General features: G+C 37.7%; 2 protein-coding genes across 5 annotated transcripts; both read left to right on the forward strand.

The window, feature by feature from the left end:
- Positions 1–6,118: 6,118 nt before the first annotated feature.
- On the forward strand, positions 6,119–10,879 carry LOC104220320 (amino acid transporter AVT1C-like). Of its 2 annotated transcripts, none has more exons than XM_009771162.2 (12): positions 6,119–6,242; positions 6,778–7,008; positions 7,158–7,477; positions 7,628–7,842; positions 8,152–8,175; positions 8,345–8,525; positions 8,806–9,025; positions 9,136–9,271; positions 9,355–9,520; positions 9,747–9,790; positions 9,878–9,940; positions 10,470–10,879. In XM_009771162.2, the coding sequence occupies exons 2-12, from the start codon at positions 6,803–6,805 to the stop codon at positions 10,563–10,565; spliced, it is 1,671 nt and encodes a 556-aa protein (XP_009769464.1). In that variant the 5' UTR covers positions 6,119–6,242; positions 6,778–6,802; the 3' UTR covers positions 10,566–10,879. The 2 variants fall into 2 exon arrangements, with proteins under 2 accessions (XP_009769464.1, XP_009769465.1); XM_009771163.2 differs by having other exon boundaries at positions 6,222–6,310.
- Positions 10,880–12,662: 1,783 nt separating this feature from the next.
- Positions 12,663–16,747, forward strand: LOC104220318 (uncharacterized). Of its 3 annotated transcripts, none has more exons than XR_011405999.1 (3): positions 12,663–14,216; positions 14,563–14,668; positions 16,180–16,747. XR_011405999.1 is itself a non-coding variant. In XM_009771160.2 (3 exons), the coding sequence occupies exons 1-3, from the start codon at positions 13,895–13,897 to the stop codon at positions 16,181–16,183; spliced, it is 357 nt and encodes a 118-aa protein (XP_009769462.1). In that variant the 5' UTR covers positions 12,663–13,894; the 3' UTR covers positions 16,184–16,747. The 3 variants fall into 3 exon arrangements, 1 of the variants encoding a protein (XP_009769462.1); XM_009771160.2 differs by having other exon boundaries at positions 14,563–14,593; XR_011405998.1 differs by lacking the exon at positions 14,563–14,668.
- Positions 16,748–21,105: the final 4,358 nt, after the last annotated feature.

The raw sequence follows: 21,105 nt of genomic DNA on the forward strand, positions 1-21,105 counted from the left end.
CCCTAGAATTTGTTGTGCTGGGCCCAAGTCCTTCATATCAAATGACTTGGACAGATCTCCTTTCAACTTTGCTATCAACCCCTTGTCTTTTCCTACAATTAACATGTCATCCACATACAACAACAATATAATAAAGTTATTCTCAGAAAATCTTTTGAAGTATACACATGGATCAGAATAGGTCTTTAGGTATGTTTGACTTTTCATGAATGAGTCAAACTTCATGTACCACTGCCTTGGTGCCTGCTTCAATCCATAAAGACTCTTATTCAATTTGCACACCATGTGTTTCTTTCCAGCTACTTCAAATCCTTCTGGCTGCTCCATATAAATCTCCTCTTCCAAATCTCCATGAAGAAATGCAGTTTTCACATCCAACTGCTCCACTTCAAGATCTAGGCTAGTTGCTAAGCTCAAAATTGTTCGAATAGAAGTCATTTTGACAACAGGTGAGAAAATTTTCGTCAAAATCAATACCTTTCTTTTGTTCGAAGCCTTTAACCACCAATCGAGCTTTGTATCTGACCAGCTTGCCATTTCCATCTTTCTTGAGTTTAAAGACCCATTTGCATTTGAGTGGTCTTTTACCCTTTGGAAGTTCAACCAGCTTGTATGTGCCATTTTTCTGTAGAGATTCCATCTCTTCTTGCATAGCTTTCATCCACTGGTTCTTTTCTGGATGGGACAACACCTCCTTAAGACTTTCTGGCTCCCCCTCATCACTGATGAGGACATACTCTGTGGAAGGGTACCTGCATGACTCTACCCTTGGCCTCTCTGATCTCCTCAGAGGTTGAGATTGTTCTTCTCCCTGAGTGGGGTGCTCCACTTCCTCGACACCTTCATCAAGTTGCTGCCCCTGCTCAATAACCTCACCAGGTTGTTCCACCTGCTTGGCAACCTCGTCGGTTGTACTTTCTGCACTTGTGGGATTGTTAGAAGTAGAAGGAATAGTAACAAAGTTAGGAATTATACCATTCTTCGCCTTTTCTAACATATCAGCAGCAGTTCCAACTTCACTTTCTCGGAAGACTACATCTCTGCTTCTGATGACCTTCTTCTTTACAGGATCCCACAGTCTGTACCCGAACTCTTCATCTCCATATCCGATAAATATGCAGGGAACAGATTTATCATCCAGCTTTGTTCTCTGCTCTTTTGGTACATGTGCAAAAGCTCTGCAACCGAACACCTTCAGATGCGAGTAGGACACCTCCTTGTTGGTCCAAACTCTCTCTGGGATTTCAAACGCCAACGGAACTGATGGACTCCTATTGATCAGGTAACAGGCTGTCTGAACTGCTTCACCCCAGAATGACTTAGGCAGTTTAGCCATTCTGAGCATGCTTCTCACTTTCTCCACAATGGTGCGGTTCATCCTATCGGCTACGCCATTGTGTTGTGGGGTTCCAGGAACTGTCTTTTCATGTCTGATCCCATGACTTGAACAATACTCTTCAAATTCCCTTGAAGTGTACTCACCTCCATTGTCACTTCGGAGGCGCTTTAGCTTTCGACCCGTCTCCCTTTCTACTAGAGCATGAAATTTCTGGAAAACTTGAAACACCTGATCTTTGGTTTTCAAAATATAAACCCATAATTTTCGTGAAGCATCATCAATAAAAGTAACAAAATATTTGTTACCGCCCATTGATTCAATTTCCATTGGGCCGCAAACATCAGAATATACTAAATCAAGTATATTCAATTTTCTTTCAGACGATGTCTGAAATGAGACTCTATGCTGCTTACCAAATAAACAGTAGTCACAAGGTTTTACAGTTGTACCTTTGGCATAAGAAATGAGTGATTTCTTGGCAAGAATCTGCAATCCCTTCTCGCTCATATGACCCATTCTTTTGTGCCATAAATCTACAGAAATCTCATCTTGTGCCGCGTTCAATTCACCTTGGCATATTTCTGCATTTGTCCTGTACAACGTGCCACGAGCAACTCCCTTTGCAATCACCAATGATCCCTTAGTGAGTCTCCACTTTTGATTTGCAAAATAACTCTCGTATCCATCTCGGTCTAAAGCAATTCCCGAGATCAAGTTCATCCGCAAATCAGGTACATGCCGCACATCCTTTAGAACCAATGTGCATCCGACATTTGTCTTGATACAAATGTCACCAATCCCCGCAATCTTTGAGTAACTTGTGTTACCCATTTTCACTGTGCCGAAATCACCTGCTACATATCTGCAAAAAAGATCTCTTACCGGTGTGGCATGGTGAGATGCCGCTGTGTCAACCACCCATTCCGACTCTGGACCTGACAGGTGCATGCATTCCTCTTCCTCATTTATAAAGAGGACAACATTATCATTATTTTGCACCATGGCGGCTGTGTTGTCGTCATTCTTCTGGCCACTGGTTTCACCTTTGCCCTTCCTTGGATTTGGGCAATCTCTTTTGAAGTGACCTGGTTGATTACAGTTGTAGCAATTTCTGACTCTTGATTTGGATCGGTTCTTTGACTTCCCACGAGCTCCGGATCTACCATAGTTGTTCGAACTCCTTTGATAACTCCTGCCTCTACCTTCTGTGATGAGAGCATGTCCTTGATTTTCAGGCTTCTTTCTCATCTTCTCATTGAGTAGAAGAGCCGATGTGACATCTTTCAACTCAATAGTAGTCTTACCGTGCAGGATGGTTGTTGCCAAATTATCGTACGAAGATGGCAACGAGTTCAATAGCAAGATGGCTTTATCTTCTTCCTCGATTTTCACTCCGAGGTTGGCAAGCTGTGTGATTAGTCCGTTAAACACATTTAAATGTGACAAAAAATTCGTACCTTCACTCATGTGTAGGGCGTATAACTGCTTCTTCAGGTACAATTTATTTGTCAGCGTTTTGGACATGTATAGGCTTTCCAACCTTGTCCAAATTCCACGTGCAGTGTCTTCATCAATGATGTTATTTACCACATCATCTGATAAGTGCAACCTAATTGCACTAGCAGCTCTTTCATCCAAGTCAGCCCAATCCTCAGCTTTCATGGTATCAGGCTTTTTGGAATCAACATCTAGAACCTTGTGTAATCCTTGTTGGATGAGCAGATCTCTCATCCTTCTTTGCCATGTTGAGAAACCGTTATCTCCGTTGAATTTTGCTACCTCGTACTTTACTCCGGACATTTTTATTTTTCACCAAGTATAGTACTACCGACAGTGAATAGTATTTCAGTGAACGAGCAGAACCTGTGCTCTGATACCAGTTGTTGGGAATAAACCCCTTACCAAAATAATATTCACGGTAATAAAGCGGAATAATAATGTAGCACCGAGATACGGTAATTAACAAGAATAAAAGAGTAACAATGACACCAAGATTTTTACGTGGAAAACCCTTCTGAATAAGGGAAAAAACCACGACCCCGAGAGGAGCAACTGATATCACTATAGTAAGGAATTTTACACTTTGTAGGTCGGAGATAAATACTCCAAAGACCACTACAACACTCAAAAGAAATAACCCTCTTTTGATATTCCCACCTCACTACAATATCGCTCACTCTCTATTTTCCTCACAGACTATTTTCTTATACCTTGTCTGTGAAACCTCACTCTTTCTTTCTCTCTTTGTTGGTGTGAAGAAATGAGAGTTGAAGCTCTCCTTTTATAGCCAAAGCTTCACCCTCTAAAGCCTACAATATTTGACAATTTACACACACTTTTCACAATTCAACAAAGTTGGCTACCAAACCAAAGAAATTCAACAAGGTTGGCTACCAACCAAACCAAGTCAACAAGGTTGGCTACCAAACCAAAGAAAACTCTTATTAGGCACATGCCTAATACTTCTTCAATGAGATGGACATCATCAATCTCCCCCTCCAGTCTCATTCATCTAGAGGAGGTAGCACTGTCTTCTAGTTTGAGTGCATGCCGACAAGTTCTTTGCATAGCTCGAACTTGTTCCTTGGTACCACCTTGGTCAGCATATCTGCAAAAAAAAATAGGATTCGTAAAGCTATTATCATATGAATTCTCCAAAGAAGAAAAAATGAAACTTAAGAGGCTGAGATTTATACAAAGAGACTTGTTTGTTATGTAGCTAGAATTCAGTGGGGTTTTCACATAGAATTGTCATGAGAATGTCCAAAGCCGCAAATGAAAGGGCAACGAATTCCTTATCTGGCTTTTCATTCTCTTCTAACTTGTCTTCAAAATTCAGTTTATTTTAAGATAAACAGTTGTGGCTATATTTCTCTTTTGGCTCTTGAAAAGGACAATACTTTAACGAGTAACATTATATGGGATTCGCTTTCATGAAAATGCTACATTTGTACGTTTTCCAAATATGGATGAACTATAAAAGAAAAATTGATATTATTAAAGTAAAATTTTTAATTTTGACATGTATTACTTATTAATGATGCATAAATTGATTTTTAAAAGCGTCTATAAACGTCAAAATATAAATGTTCGATATTACGAAAGTCTTATTTATTGAATCCGATAAAATTGAATCCCCTTTTAAAATTGGAAAACAAAATTTGCTCGTAATTACGAATATTATTGAGACAACAACGAAATTTACTTCTTTTTTCGAATGCAAAGAATAAAATATTAGAGAGACGTGCAAACTAAACAAAGTGACATCTAATGTAGTCTTAAGGAAATCGCACTTCTCTTAATGACTTAATTTGTTAGCTAATGATGAAAGAGAATTTGGATTTTCTACACATAAATGAACTCTCTAGATTAAAATGAATTTTCTTTGAAGGGAAGTTTTGGTAACTAGTAAAGTTGCAGCCATGTTACCGAGGTAAAACTGCGTACGATAGGCCCTTGTAATCTGACCCTTCCCTGGACCCCGCACATAACGGGAGCTTAGTGCACCGGGCTGCCTTTTAATGAATTAGCATCCTTTTAAGTGAGTTGGAGGTGGCTTTGTATTGTATGAATGCGTCAAACCATAGACAAATAGATACTCAAATGTCAAATAAAATTAGTAAGCCGCGTAATAGGTGTTCATTGGCTTAATAGATAGTATGGCTTAGGCCAGTGTGTCTCCCATAACATCAACCGCTTCTCAGATGGGGAGGAGTTCAGACTCCCGCTACTCATACCCAGAGTAGATGATGGCCCATGGTTATCACACACTAGGAGTTTTACTAGTTGGGGTGGTTTGGCCTATTATTACCACACAGCACGGAGACAGCCCCGATATTAGCTGATGAGTTAAAGAGGTTAGACAGGTTCACCTAATTGTTTTTCCCTCACTTTAACGGTGCACCTTCAAAGGATGCCCAAAATTTCTTGAACTGTTGCCATGAGATTCGCGCGGTCCGGTGACACTTGAGTCAGCCGCCGGATCAAAGCCTTCCTACCTATGCGATACTCAGTCAAGTCAATAATTACAAATATGCTTAAGGGAAAAGCATCTCAATTTTCAAAACAATATCGTATTTAAGACAAGTTATATTATAAGTGGACCTATCATCGCAACTAGGGGCGGATTTAGAGGGCAGAAGGGGTTCACCTGATCCCCTTCACCAGAAAATTATATTGTACATATAAGGCAAAATCTATTTTTTATCTCTATATATTATATTTTGAATTCCTTTGACATAGCCCAAAAGCATATCCTAGTGGTCCAGAGGATTCAAAACCTTTGTGAGATCACTAGTTCAATTCTCACTGGTCGCTATCTCTTCTAATTTTCTACTAACTTTTTTCTTTTTTTGAACCCTTAGCGAAATTCTGCTTTCATCACTTATCGCAACAGTTTAGAAAAGAAAATATGACATAGAAGAATCCATAATCACGGCCAGAAAATAAGATAATCGAAGCAAAAGAAACAGCAACTACTATTAGAAATGTCATTAAAGTTTGAGAATGAATATAATAAAACCGACCATATAATTTTATATTTTCTGTTAAACATATTTTCAAATAAATATTAAAAAGAACAAAACAAAAAATACAAGTAGTCATGAGGCTGTTTGTGACTGGACCATGTTTAACTTAAAATTACTTTCCAAAAACCAACTTGGAAACATTATTGTTTCTCAAAACAGCAAATCAACGCATTTTCCTCAAATCCTCTCTCTCATTCCCACTTTTACGTGTATAAATATAAATAGTTGTACAAATCGCACTTTCAAATCTAGTGTCAGCTCAACTTTTTCCTAGTTGTTAAAGAGGAAAAGAAAAAAGCTTTACATCTTTCTCAGAGAAAGTCAAGTTTCTGAATCTTGAAAAGCCAAAATTTGGAGCTTTTGAACACCAACGTGTAAACCCATAATTACTCGTTTTTGGACATTCATATCTCTTGAATCTTCTTGATTTTCTACTAGAAATGTCTGTATATTTTTCCTTTTATAGAAAGTGTTGTGTTTTGTGTATGTCTTTTTCTCTTTGATTGTGTCTCTGTGTGAGAGAGATATAACTCCATAATTCTCGAATCTGCAAATTCGGATCTGAATTTGCAACTTTCCTCCAAAAAGTTGAAAGTTTTCAACATCTTTTATTTGTCATTAATCCATTACTTTTTACATTAAAAATAGTTGTTATATTTTCTCCTTGTTTGGTTTCTCAAATTCAACCCAATTTCAAATCTGGTTTCTGATTCTGAGTTATCACTCATTTTCCCTTTCTTTTTATATAACTATGTGTTTACATTTATTGGTCTTTTATTTATTCATTACAAGTGTGTGATTTTGCACATTGCATGTGTTATATGTATGTATGTATGTAGAAAAAGCAAACTGGAACTAATTAATTGGATTTTCTGATTTCATTTATCTATGTTACATTTTGGTATATAGGTTTTTGTGGGGATTTAAATAAAAGATGAGGAATTCTATATCAGAACAGAGTTTTTACATAGAGAGTGAGGAAGAGGATGATGAACAGGAGAAGAATTTGGGAAAAGATGAGAATGAAGAAGAAGGGAATGAATCTGATTTTTCCAATTACTCGAATGAAAATGATGACGATAATAATCGCCAGCAGAGCAAACCTAATTCCTTAGCCTCTGCTTGGCCTCAGAGTTACAGGTATTTATATATATTCACCTTTTCATTGAATTGTTTGAATTTCATTAGAATTAACTTCATAAGCACATTGTTAGATTTCGGCTTAGTATGCGAGTTAATGTTGATGTAAGCCTGTGAATTAAGGTCCCAAATTGTAATAATTTTTGTAGGCAATCTATGGATATGTTCAGTAATGTACCATCTCCAAGTCTTAACTTTTTGGGAACGCCTTCGTTATCTCGTCTAGGGAGCTCATTCTTGGGCTCATCACTCATAAGAAGGCACACTCCTGAGATATTGCCCTCTCTTCAGAAGCCTCTGATACCGTCAGCAGAAGAAGAAAAAGCACCTCACCGACGTAGTTCTCATGGTTTGCTGCCTCCCATACACCCCAGAAAGTCTTCTATGAAGAAAATTCCTGAGCCCTCCAAGGATGCACATGGAATTACCATGTCTCGCCAAAGCTCCTACGGCCAAGCTGTGGTAAATGGTAAGTTCTCTCAATATATACTTTCATGTGTAAGTTTCAGTTTTCGCACATTCTTTCTAGGATCGGGTCTTATATTAGGGGGTCTAGGAGTGATATTACTTCCCAATCCAATTTATTCTGCCTTTTCATTCTTTGGTTGGTTTCGTACAGGCATGAATGTTCTCTGTGGAGTAGGAATCCTTTCTACTCCTTATGCTATGAAGGAAGGTGGATGGTCTGGACTTTCAATATTATTCATTTTTGGTGTGCTTTCTTTCTATACTGGCATTCTCCTGAGATCCTGCTTGGACAGCCAACCTGGGCTCGAAACGTACCCTGACATTGGTCAGGCTGCCTTTGGTACACCCGGACGTATTTTTATATCAGTAAGTTCCATTACTTTAATTTGTCTTTGATTCTGAAGGAACATTTCTGGTGGCAAGTTCTGACTGTATTTTGCATCTAGGTCGTTTGATTGTTTTAGAGATGTTTCCACACCATTAAGATCTTCATTTGCTAAATAGCCGAGTAGTATTATTGATTAGAGTAGAAACATGTTGCATATACAAATACTGAGATTAGATATTTCTATTGTATTCTTTTGGCTAAATAGCTTATGTCTTATATACGTTTAGAAATACTTCTGGTTCCTGATACTGACTCTTTTTTATATTGTTGTATTTTTGTGGATGCAGATAATCTTATATGTGGAATTATACGTAAGTTCTTCTAACCTAAAAATGGGTTCTTTTTTGTTTTTCCTAACAAACAGTATGAGTTGCATTCTTAATATCTAAGTGTCTTGCCACCATCTTGATATATGCTTCATTTCTAAATTATTTAGTATTTACGCTTTATCATTCTAATCTTTTTATCCTTCACTCGCAGTTCTCTTGTATTGAATACATAATCTTGGAGGGTGATAACTTGTCTGCTATATTTCCAAATGCCCATTTAAGTCTGGGTGGGTTTGAGTTAGATGCTCGCCATCTTTTTGTTTTGATAGCAACCCTGGCTGTTCTTCCTACTGTTTGGCTGCGCGACCTCAGCGTTCTAAGTTATATCTCAGGTGAGTGACCAACTTCCTACAACAGGAGCTAGCGTCATCACTGAACTGCCAAAACTATAAGCTGATACAATTGTTTGAGGACGATACATGAAACAGTGTACCATAGTCCTACAAGAAAAATGCAGATATGTGGGTACTTGGTGTGCATGTATATAAATTTCTTGTACTCCCGACAAACAAGTTCACAGAATTCTTGGAAACCATTTTAGCTGAACTTTCGACATGCTTTTTTTTTGAAGTGTTGAACCATGATTCTAAAATGAATGACTGTAATTTTCAGTTGGAGGAGTTGTTGCTTCTGTTTTGGTGGTTCTTTGCCTGTACTGGGCTGGCTTGGTGGATCATGTAGGCTTTGAAAGCAAAGGGACTGTACTTAACCTATCTACTCTTCCTGTTGCTATTGGACTTTATGGATTTTGTTACTCTGGGCATGCAGTCTTTCCCAATATATATACATCCCTGGCAGATCGTAGTCAATTTCCTGCTGTCCTCTTGACCTGGTAATTATTTCACCAGATTTTTAGAAAATGATGCTGCGGATTCCTGGAGTTTGTTTTTATATCCTGTTTTCCCTTGTAATTTTGCGAACTTTGGTTTAATTTGGATGCAGTTTTGGTATGGTGACTCTGTTGTATGGTGGAACAGCTGTGATGGGATACCTAATGTTCGGGGACTCAGCTGATTCCCAGTTTACTCTAAATTTGCCCAAAGGCTTAATAGCTTCTAAGGTTGCTGTGTGGACAACTGTAAGTAAAACTAACCTTCTGATCGAGTTTTTCTACTACCATTTGAAGATGATGTAATTATAACTTGTCTCCTTCTTTTGCAGGTCGTTAATCCTTTCACAAAATATGCTTTAACCTTGTCTCCCGTGGCAATGAGTTTGGAGGAATTGTTGCCGTCAAAGCACGCCAAATCTCACGTGTATCCGATCCTCATTAGAACTGCATTGGCATTCTCCACATTAGTGGTTGGTCTTTCTATTCCCTTTTTTGGTGAGTTTTCCTGCTATAACTCCACTTATTGTTATCGTTCTGTGCAATTTGGCTTTTGATCCCATTAACCCCTCAGAATAGTAAATCGCTAATGCAACTAATCTACTGAGTGGTCCTGCTATAACTTATGGTTATTGCATGTTTCAGATGATTTCATTTCCAACTTGATGTACGCTCCTTCTCTTTGTAGCATTACATACATTAAGCATTAGTATTTGTCCTGCAGGTTTGGTGATGGCATTGATTGGATCTTTACTTACAATGCTAGTGGTGAGTCCTTCTATGCCTTCTCTTAAGTTTGTTTTCTGTTGCTATTTATCAATCATAAATTTGTACTAATGGAAGCTCTAATTCCAGACTCTGATACTACCTTGTGTTTGCTTCCTGAGAATCTTGAAGGGAAAAACAAGTCGTCTTCAGGTATAGAGAAGTTTCGGCACTCACTTTTATCTGATTGCATCTGGATATATAATCAAGCCCATACCTCTTCTCTTTTCTCTTTCTTAGTTGTTAGTCGCCCAAATGGTTCAGAAGCTTCTTTGTTTTGTAGTCCTTCAGTTACTCTTTATGACAACTCGACTACCTAATTATACTTTACAACAACAACAACATACCCAGTCTTATCCCACATTGTGAGGTCTGGGGAGGGTAGTATGTACGCAGACCTTACCCTTACCTTGTGAGGATAGAGAGCTGTTTCCAATAGACCCTCGGCTCAGGAAAGCATAAGCACCACATTAATGAAAATATATAATACAACTCGACTACCTAATTATATTCGGAAAAATTAAACATCACATCTTAGGCCAAAAACAAAGACAATGTGACAATATGCACAGTACTGTAAGACGTTAGCACGTTGGGAATTTATTAGCATCTTAACTACTTAACCATGCGCTAGTAGTATTCGCTTGTAATGGAACTTCTTCTCTTATTCTTTTCTATGCAGGTTTCAGTATGTGTTCTTATTATCATAGTAGGTACTCTATCAGCAGTTATCGGGTCCTATTCAGCTGTCTCCAATATCATCCAGAGTTTGAGCTGAAGTTTGGTAATACTGAGGATGGCACTAGATGTTTTTGAGCTTAGACTACACTAGTTTCTAATTATAAAAACTACACAAGTTTCCATAATTCTTGGAAGAGAATACATAGTCCGTATTCGGGCTTGTGATTTTGATGATGATTCTTTTTTTCTTTCTTTGTTTTTACATCTGCAGTCCATTGTTTTTAGAGAACAAATGCACTTCAATTTGATTGAAAATTTTCTTTCCTAGACTTCCCAGATTATTATGTAGAGGGGATGTATCTGATTTTAATTCAAAGTTATATTGCAAAACATATCTCTCCATTCAAAGCCTTTCTTTTATTTTGTTCTTACATGCTACTTCATTCTTGGAATCTTATTCTGAATATGTTAGGAAGAGATATTCTGGTTGAAAGGGTTTTGAACCTCAGAATAGGATAGGTAATATGTAACTAAACCACAAGAATGGATGTTGCAAACAACTTGAAGAGGCAGTCCAAGGCTTGGGTTGACAAAGTTGTTCACTTGCCTCCACTATATATGAATAAACAATGAATAGAATAATGATGGTTAACTAGCATAGTATAAGCATTTAACGAGGTTTGACTAAGCCTACGGAGCAAATAGAGTTCTTTCATTATGAAAGAGAAGAACATTACAAAAGATGTGTAATTACAAACCCTCTTTATATATTCTAGGTACTTCTTAAACCAAGTATTTCTTAGTAACAGAACTCGCAATCGCATGCCAGTTCAAAACCGCGCTAGCATCACGTCATTCAGAACTTCTGCTGTGATCCTGCCATAACTGCGCTTGATTGCAGCACCTTTAGTTTCACCATTATCTCGCCACGATTGAATTGGTGCAATAATCATCCCTAACTTCTTTTGTGTTGAATCACAATTCGGATCATCAAAATAAAAAACACAAAGTCAACTATATTTTTCGATTTGGCTTGAATTATCTCCATCAACAAGAGCAACACCTCTTTACCTTACTCCAACTCTTTCAAGGGCTCTACTGTATACCCCTCTCTACCTTACCCCAACCCTTTCAAGGGCAATACCTCTGGGCTGGTTATTCAACTTGAGCGATCACAACGAAATCACAGTGGAACATAAGATGTTATTGCACTAGCGCGAGCATAACAAGATCACAGACTTTCCAAACCATATATTGGTTTTAAATTTTTTAGAACCTCGTGACTCGATAAAGATAGAATCCATAGCCTATGCTACAAACTTGGATTTGCCATTACTTCGAAGCCTTTGATGCAGAATCTTTAGCAGCAACCTCGCATAGGTACATTATAGGTAGTATTAACCCCGAGCATACTACCTACAAACATTATAGGTAGTATTAACCCCGAGCATAGAGGGAGCTTAGTGCACCGGGCTGCCAATGTTTATTAAAATCACACTCAAGTCCCTCTCTTTTATGTCTGTCCTTTCTGACTCTATTGTGCTTTGAACCTCCGACTACTATATATATAAACAAAACTAAGCTTCTAACCAGCATGCTATGAAGTTGCTTCTAACCAACAGAACAGGAAGCACTCTTTATCAAGATGGTGTGAGGCCTAAATGCAGCATGGTAAATCAATTTCAAAAGATGTATCAAATTGGATTCGAACTCAGGATCCCTTGAGAATAAAACATGGCTCTTCACCACTGGCACCTTACACTCTCTCGCCACTCTAGGTGGCGCAATTTAGTATTTAGTTTATTTCTTATATATATATATTTACATATATACATATTGAAATATATGTATATCCAATTATTCAGTTAGTTGGCATTGTAGCGTTGATGGGGCAGGTAGTTAACATTGGAGCTTAGCTGTCATTAGTTAGTTATTAATTGTAGCTAAGCTGTCATTTTCAGTTGGTTAGTTAGTCGTCATTCCTGTATACAGTCAGAACTTTCTATAATAGCATTCATATATAACAACACTTAACTATAAAAGACAAGCTTTTTCGAAACCAATTTTCATGTTATCTTATAATATATGTTATATATAACAACACATCGCTATAAAATTCAAAAATATTCGGAACAAACGAGAGTGTTATAGAAAGGTTTGACTATATAACTAACACATTACAGCATAATGAGATTTGAGTTTTCATTCCTCAAAATCAGAAACTCCAACTCTACTTTCTCCCTTCTTCTTCTCTCAATCGATTCTCTAGAAGCTTCCCGTTTTCCTCCATTTAAGCCGAACTGGAGATTTGCATCCTTTAGATTCTTGAGCTCAACATGGTATCAGAGGCATAACACGTCTCAGTGATCCACAAAATTGATCTGCGCATGATATCATCTTCTCCACACCCAAAATTAGGGTTCATTTCCAGTACAATGCATGTGACACAATTCTCGAGTAAACGGGCAAAATCGAAGTTATACTCATTCAATTGATTTCGTCTGTGGTTTCAATTTCATTTCGAGCTGAATCAATTGATCATTTTGACCATGGCAGTAGTTGATCGAAGTGCAGAATCCACAACTAAAACAACAGTCGAGGTCCAATCGACAATCGATTTGAGTAGTCCACTCTATATACATCTTTCTGATAGTCTTGGGCTAGTTTTAGTTCCAATTCCTTTTGATGGAATAAGATATCGATCGAGGAGGAGGGGTGTGTTCAGAGCCCTCTCAATTACGAATAAATTAGATTTCATCACAGGGGAATGTGAGAAGCCTGATTCAAAGTCGACAAATTTAGGCAGTGGGAGAGATGTGATGATATGGTGACTTCGTAGATTTTAAATGCACTTTCCAAAGAAATTGCAGATAGTGTGGAATATGTGAGTAATTCAGTACAGTTGTGGAGAGAACTTGAGGATCGTTATGATCAAACAAATGGAGCAAAACATTATCAAATCCAAAAAGATATTAATGATGTAAGTCAGGGGGTACCCGACATCACTGGATACTACACTAAAATGAAGCAACTATGGGAGGAACTGACCAACCTCAGTGCAAAATCTTTGTGTAGTTGTCAATATACTTGTGGTGCAAAGGAGCACATGCATAAAGTTGAACAGGACAGAAGATCTGATACAATTTTTATGGGATTAAATGAAGTATATACTGTAGTTCGAGGGAGCATAGATGATGAATCTTCTACCTTCCATGGCACAAGTCTTTTCCTTACTAGTGCAAGAGGAAAACCAGAGGGAATTCCAACCTAGAAACCAACTGAATTTTGAGTCTACTGCAATGAATGTTGGCTCAAAAATGCCAAGAGGCTTCAGAACAAATTATTCAGTAAAAAACAGCAGACCTTGAACCTTTTGTGACTTTTGCAAGAGGCCAGGTCACACTAAAGAGAAATACTATAAGATTCATGGATATCCACAAAATTTCAGTCAACAGGGAACTCAGAACTACAATTCAAATACACGTAATCATAACCAACATCCCAGGAACAACAAAAGGAAAATGTATTGCAGCAAATGTTGTGACTGGTGTGCAGGGCATGCCATCGGATATGACGACAACCAAAGGAGAAGATCTGGAGCACCAAGGAAGCCACCGCAACCAAAATGTGAATCTTTCAAAGGAACAATATGAACAAGTAGTGAGGCTGCTGCAGCATTTCCAAAGTGATGGTGCAGGAGACAATTCAAACAGCACAAACATTATTAATGGAGCAGTGAACTTTGCAGGTATTGTGACTTGCACTTGCTCCATTGATTTTGACAAACTCTCATGTAAATGCTTTCAAGCAAAGGCTTACTTGTGGATTCTAGACTTAGGAGCCTCGCACGATATGACCTTTTAACAAGACACACTTATATAATATTACCCTACCTTATCATTTACTTGTGAAACTGTCAAATGGCTACAAAGTCAAGGTGAAAGAAGTAGGAAATGTGACACTTTACACCTAAGATTGTTCTGTATAGAGTTCTACTTGTTCTTTCCTTCTAGTACAACCTTATATCTATCAGCTCCTTAACAACACATCTCAAATGTATAACCTTTTTTTCTGACACCTGTTGTCTTCTGTAGGCCCCTTCTCTAAGGAGGTCTCTAGAGATTGGTAAGGCCCATGATGGGTTGTACCTTCTATGCTCAGAATGCTTGAACAATGGAAGTTCCACCATAGCAAAGAAGAGTACAGTTTTCTGTTTTTCCATCCACAATAGTCCTGATAATGCAGTACATTATTTTTTTCATTCTTGTCAGTCATGTCCTCATGTAAATAGTCCATCTCCTATTGTAAATACTTCCACTTGCAATAAAACGGACAGGACTTATGACTTTTACTCGCCTTCAGTTGATACAAGTGATATGAATCTGTTTTGGCACTGTAGACTTGGCAATGGACCCTTTGCCAAGATGAGGGGGATGTCTAACATACCAGTATCTTTTGCACCCAAACAACCTTTATTTTGCTCCAGTATCTCACTTGTTGCTTTTTTGAGCCGAGGGTCTCCTGGAAACAGCCTCTCTACCCTTCGGGGTAGGGGTAAGGTCTGCGTACATATTACCCTCCCCAGACCCCACTTGTGGGATTATACTGGGTCGTTGTTGTTGTTGTTGTTGTCCTATGGCCAGGCAAACCAGACTTTCCTTTCCCTTGAAAATTACAAATACCACTGCCATATTTGAGATGTTGCATGTTGATTTGTGGGGACCTTATCATGTACCCACTTATGAAAATTTCAAATATTTTCTTATCCTAGCATATGATTATAATAGGTTAACCTGGACTCACCTACTCAACTATAAGAGTAATGCATTATAAATTATCAAGGGTTTCATTTCCATGGCTGAAAATCAATTCAATACCAGTGTTAAATGTATCATATCTGACAATGGTCTGGGGTTCATAAATAATGAAGCCAGCCTATTCTTTCAGTCCAAAGGAATTAAACACCAGAAAACTTGTCCATATACACTCCAGCAAAACGGCATAGTAGAAAGAAAACATACGTACCTACTGGAGACTGCCAGAGGTTTTTTATTTCAGTTCAAACTCCCTTTGAAATATTGGGGAGAATGTGTGTTGACAACAACCTTTCTTATTAACAGACTACCTACTGTACCCCTAAAGAACAAGTGCCCCGTTGAGTTGTTTTATGGGAAGAAACCAAATTATTCATGCTTGAGAAGTTTTGGTTGTCTGTGCTATCCCACTGTTTCTAAGCCTCATAGGGATAAATTTGATCCAAGGGCCACTCCATATGTGTTTGTATGATATCCTTTTGGTATTAAAGGGTACAAGGTGCTAAGTCTAACTACCAGGAAGATATGTGTGTCTAGGGATGTTATTTTTCATGAGTCCATCTTTCCTTTCTCTCTTTCATAAGTTTTAACTTCTTTCCCTTCAATGCTTCCTACAAATGCACAGTCACACCATGCATTCACCTCCTACTTCCAATGATACCTTATCATCTTCACCACATACATCATATCCACATGTGCCAAGAATTAACCAAAGAGTATATAACACAGTATCTAAAGTTCCATCTTACTTATCTAATAATGTTTGTTCCATGCTGATAATAAGCGAAATCTGGGTGATTTAGCTATTGTTTATGCTTCTGCTTGATGATATTCCAATGATATATTGTGATTAATTGATGAATTATGGGCTTTAATAGTGAATTGTATACATTTCAGGTAAAGAAGCGTATATTACGTAAATCAAATATGATTGGAACCATTTTGGAGCAATAAATGAAAAACCCCTCGGAATTAATTATGGTGGAAGAACAAGAAAAGAATCAAGAATATTGGACAACTAGACTAGCGTGGTCAGGTGCGCGGTCAGGTGCGCGGCCAGATGCGCGGCCGCGCTAGTCCAGATTTCGGGAAAGGTTGTTTAAAGGGGTAAAATTGGAATTTCTTCTTAATCTCACTCAATTTACATAAAGCAAGAACTCCATTATTGGAGTTAAGCAGATTGAGATTGGAAGATCTGATTTTTAGAGAGAGAAGGAGGAGGAAACTCATCTTCAACTATCAAAAATCAATAGGAACATCAACTTGGAGCAAAGATTGAAAGAGTTTTTCTAAACCTTCTCCTAGTATTTACGTATATTATGTTTAAAGATTTTTATTGTTGTTATTTGTATAATTATGAGTAGCTAAAAACTCAAATATTCTTGGGTCATGGATGTTAGATAATTATGTTATTTGAAGCTTAGATTGAAGATCTTGAATCTATCGTTATGGGTTGTTTATTTGATTCTGCTTCTAATTATTTTACTGCGTAGCTAACAGTGAAATATTATTTACGAATCTTGAGTTAAACTTGAAAAAGGAAATTCTTGATTGCATATAGAATCAAATAGAGCAAGATCCGAATCCTGGGCATCGGGTGAAAGATTTGCAATTAAGATAGACATATACTTAATTGCCTTGTTTGGTTGAAAAAAATAGGAGTTGTAAATGCATTCTTGCTAATATTAATACCATAGGCATATAGGTATTAGTTTAACTTGAATAGATGCATAAGAACTCGAAAGATTCTTATGAATATTATTAACCCTATAATCAATAACCCAGATAATTCAATTAATTATTCTAAAGCTAAAATAGTAGCATAATTTCTAGCAAGTCCATGACCCGGGAATATATTTATCCAAATTGTTATAAACATATTGTGAAATTGGTGTGGTAATTTTGTGTTGAATTATTGTGAATTATGAAGTACGTTGTAAATTGGTTCTTTATATATTTTGGTGATAATTTAACTTGAATTGATAATTGTTTGAGTCTACATCAGTCGATAAGTTGATCACAATTCCTCGTGGGAACGATACTCTACTTACTACTATATTACTTGTCGATCGCGTGCACTTGCGTGAGTGTTTTGGTCGCAACACGTTTTTGGCGTCGTTGCCGGGGAGTTGAAATTAGCTACTTGACTGTTTTAAAATTTTATTAGGTGTTGATAAAAAACCTAAATTTTCCATCTATTTTGTTTGTGTTGCGCAGGCTCTTCTCTTGAATGCGGAGGAGTAGAAGCACAAGCAACCTCTTCCCTTTTGATCCTGAAATTGAACGAACAATTCATAGAACAAGGAAGGAGTGGGAAGTTAGAAACAAAACAGAAAGAGAGTTGGACATTCAAGTTCAACCACAGCCAACAGTGATGGCAGGTAATCAAGAACATGCGGTGATAGAAGCAGCAAGGCCAAACCTTGCTAATATGACTCGGTCCATTGTGAAGCCTGAAATCACCGGCCACTTTGAGCTTAAACAGTACATGGTGCAGCTGATACAGTCCATTGGGCAATATGTTGGTCTATCTCATGAAGACCCACAAAGGCACATTCAAATTTTTTTGGAAATAACGGATACTTACAATTATCTAAATGTTTCCAAGGAGTATGTCAGGCTGACCTTATTTCCCTTTTCATTATTGGGGGATGCTAGAGAATGGTTGCAAAAAGAGCCAGCTAATTCAATCCACAATTGGGAGGATTTAGCAAAGAAATTCCTAATCAAGTTTTTTCCCACCAAAAAGACAGTTTTTGCGGAGTCAGATTCTTGGGTTTCAACAACGGGATGGTGAAACTCTTCGCCAAGCTTGGGAAAGATACAAGAAACTACTTCGGGATTGTCCTCATCATTGTCAACTGATGAAGTATTGGGCCATACTTTTGTTGATGGATTAGACGAAACTTCCAAAATGAATCTTGATTCAGCTTGTGGAGGTAGTTGCATGGCAAAACCATACAGTGAAATACAACTTCTGTTGAATAACTTTACTGCTAATGATCATAATTGACAAGGTGAAGGAGAACCAAGGAGAGCAATGAAATAGAAAGCAGGGTTACTTGAATTGGATGACATTTCCGCCATGAGAGCGGATTTAGCAAACTTGGCAAATCAAATTACCAGAATGACAATGGGACCATCACAACCAATGCAGCAGGTTCAACAAATGTCAGCTTGTTGTGAAATGTGTGGAGATAATCACACAAGTGACATGTGCCCAACTAATCCTGAATCTATTTATTATGTGGGGCAACAAAGCAGAGGTCCGATGAACCAACATACACAATATGGGAACACTTACAATGCAAATTGGAGGAATCATCCTAATTTCTCTTGGGGTGGAAATCAATCAAATCAGAATCAATATAGACCCCAAGGAAATTTTAATCAACCTCAAAGGCCGCCACAACAAGTAGAAGAAAGTACAAATGAATTGCTGAAAAAATTATTGCAAGACAATCAACAACTCAGAACGGACTTTAGAAATCTTGAAAGACAATTGGGACAGCTAGCTGCAAATCAAAATACTAGGCCTGCAGGTGCTCTTCCAAGTGATACAGAGAAAAATCCGCAAGTTAGTGCAATTACACTTAGAACAGGAAGGGAGTTAGAAGAAGTTTCATCAAAGAAAAAGAACAAGCAAATACCTGAAGATGAATTAATTCCCAAAGAAGCACAAGAGGAAAATAAAGATTATACAATTCCAGCACCTGTAAATATTCCAAGACCACCACCACCTTTTCCACAAAGATTGCAGAAAAAGAATGACGATCGCATGTTCAACAAATTTCTCTCTATGTTGAGTCAGATTCAATTGAATATTTCGTTGGTACATGTGATTTGTGATATTCCAAAATATGCCAAATACATAAAAGACATTGTGGCTAACAAGAGGAGACTAACTGAATTTGAAACAGTTGCACTTACTGAAGAGTGCACTTCAAGGGTCCAAAATAAGCTTCCTCAAAAGCTTAAGGACCATGGAAGCTTTACTATCCATGTAAGAATAGGCAATGTTGACGTAGGTCATGCACTTTGTGATTTGGGAGCAAGCATAAATTTGATGTCATTATCTTTGTACAAACAATTGGGTTTGGGAGCTCCAAAACCCACCACAGTGATGTTGCAACTAGCAGACAGGTCCATAGCTTACCCGGAAGGGGTGATAGAAGATGTGCTACTGAAAATTGGGAAATTTATTTTCCCAACTGATTTCATTATCTTGGATTTTCAGGCCGATGAAAAAGTTCCTATTATATTGGGAAGACCTCTCTTGGCTACAGGTGATGCTATAATTAAAGTAAGAGAAGGAAAAATGATCATGAGAGTTGACAACGAGGAAGCTGTTTTTAATGTATATAAAGCAATTCAACTTCCTCGGCAGTATGAAGAATTGTCTATGATATCTGTCATGGAGATTGATGAACAACTTGTTACCTCAAGTGTATATTTGCAGGATTCTTTAGAAAAAACAATTGTGTTGTTTGAAAGTTTGGAGATTAATGATGAGGTTGAGGAGATGAAACATACTTTGAATGCAACATGTGAATATATAAAAGGTTTTAATCCCTTTGAACCTTTGAACAGGCCAGATGGTCCTCCTCTGAAGCCCTCAGTTGAAGAAGCTCCCAAATTGGAATTAAAGCCTTTACCTTCTCATCTTCATTATGCTTATTTGGGTAGTTCTGAAACGTTACCTGTTATTATTTCGGCTGACTTGTCTGAATTGCAGAAGGAGAAATTGTTAAGAGTACTACGTGAGCATAAAAGAGCAATTGGGTGGACAATGGCTGACATAAGAGGTATTAGTCCAACTTTTTGCATGCACAAAATTCTCATGGAGGAAGGGCACAAGCCAAGCATAGAACAACAACGCCGCCTAAATCCGAACATGAAAGAGGTGGTAAGAAAAGAAGTGATTAAATGGCTTGATGCAGGTATTGTATTTCCAATATCTGATAGCAAATGGGTAAGTCCAGTCCAATGTGTTCCAAAGAAAGGAGGAATGACCGTAGTAACAAATGAAAATAATGATTTGATTCCCATTAGAACTGTTACTGGGTGGAGGATTTGCATAGATTATAGAAAATTGAATAATGCCACCCGGAAAAACCATTTTCCCCTTCCCTTCATTGACCAAATGCTTGATAGATTAGTCAGGCAGGAATATTACCGTTTTTTGGATGGCTACTCGGGATATAATCAAATTGTTATAGCCCTAGAAGACCAAGAAAAGACCATATTTACATGCCCCTATGGGACATATGCATTTAAAATAATGTCATTTGGTCTTTGCAATGCACCTGCGACTTTTCAAAGGTGTATGATGGCTATTTTCACTGATATGGTTGAAAGATTTGTGGAAGTATTTATGGATAATTTTTCTGTATTTGGATGTTCTTTTGATGAATGTTTAATGAATCTTGATAAGGTCCTTGCTAGGTGTGAAGAAAAACATTTGGTACTAAATTGGGAAAAATGCCATTTCGTGGTACGTGAAGGCATAGTCTTAGGGCATAAAGTGTCCAAGAATGGATTGCAGGTGGATAAAGCAAAGGTTGAAGTAATCGAAAAATTACCTCCACCAACATCCGTTAGAGGCATTCGCAGTTTCTTAGGCCATGCGGGCTTTTACCGTCGTTTCATCAAGGACTTTTCAAAAATCTCATCTTCTTTGTGCAGGCTTCTTGAGAAAGATACATCTTTCAAGTTTGATGATGCTTGTCTGAAAGCATTTGATGAGCTGAAACGAAGATTAGTTACTGTACCGATTATCATTTCTCCAGATTGGAAACTTCCATTTGAATTGATGTGTGATGC

This window comes from Nicotiana sylvestris, chromosome 3, assembly GCF_000393655.2.
Source record: "Nicotiana sylvestris chromosome 3, ASM39365v2, whole genome shotgun sequence".
Lineage (NCBI taxonomy): Eukaryota > Viridiplantae > Streptophyta > Magnoliopsida > Solanales > Solanaceae > Nicotiana > Nicotiana sylvestris.

Bases quoted from the DNA above. Each gene is read 5' to 3' on its own strand.
- LOC104220320 (XM_009771162.2), top strand. From the start codon at position 6,803: ATGAGGAATTCTATATCAGAACAGAGTTTTTACATAGAGAGTGAGGAA. The intron at 8,526-8,805 runs GTGAGTGACCAA...TGTAATTTTCAG, and splicing joins CGTTCTAAGTTATATCTCAG to TTGGAGGAGTTGTTGCTTCT. The intron at 9,791-9,877 runs GTGAGTCCTTCT...CTCTAATTCCAG, and splicing joins CTTTACTTACAATGCTAGTG to ACTCTGATACTACCTTGTGT.
- LOC104220318 (XM_009771160.2), top strand. From the start codon at position 13,895: ATGGATATCCACAAAATTTCAGTCAACAGGGAACTCAGAACTACAATT. The intron at 14,217-14,562 runs GTATTGTGACTT...TGTCTTCTGTAG, and splicing joins TGGAGCAGTGAACTTTGCAG to GCCCCTTCTCTAAGGAGGTC.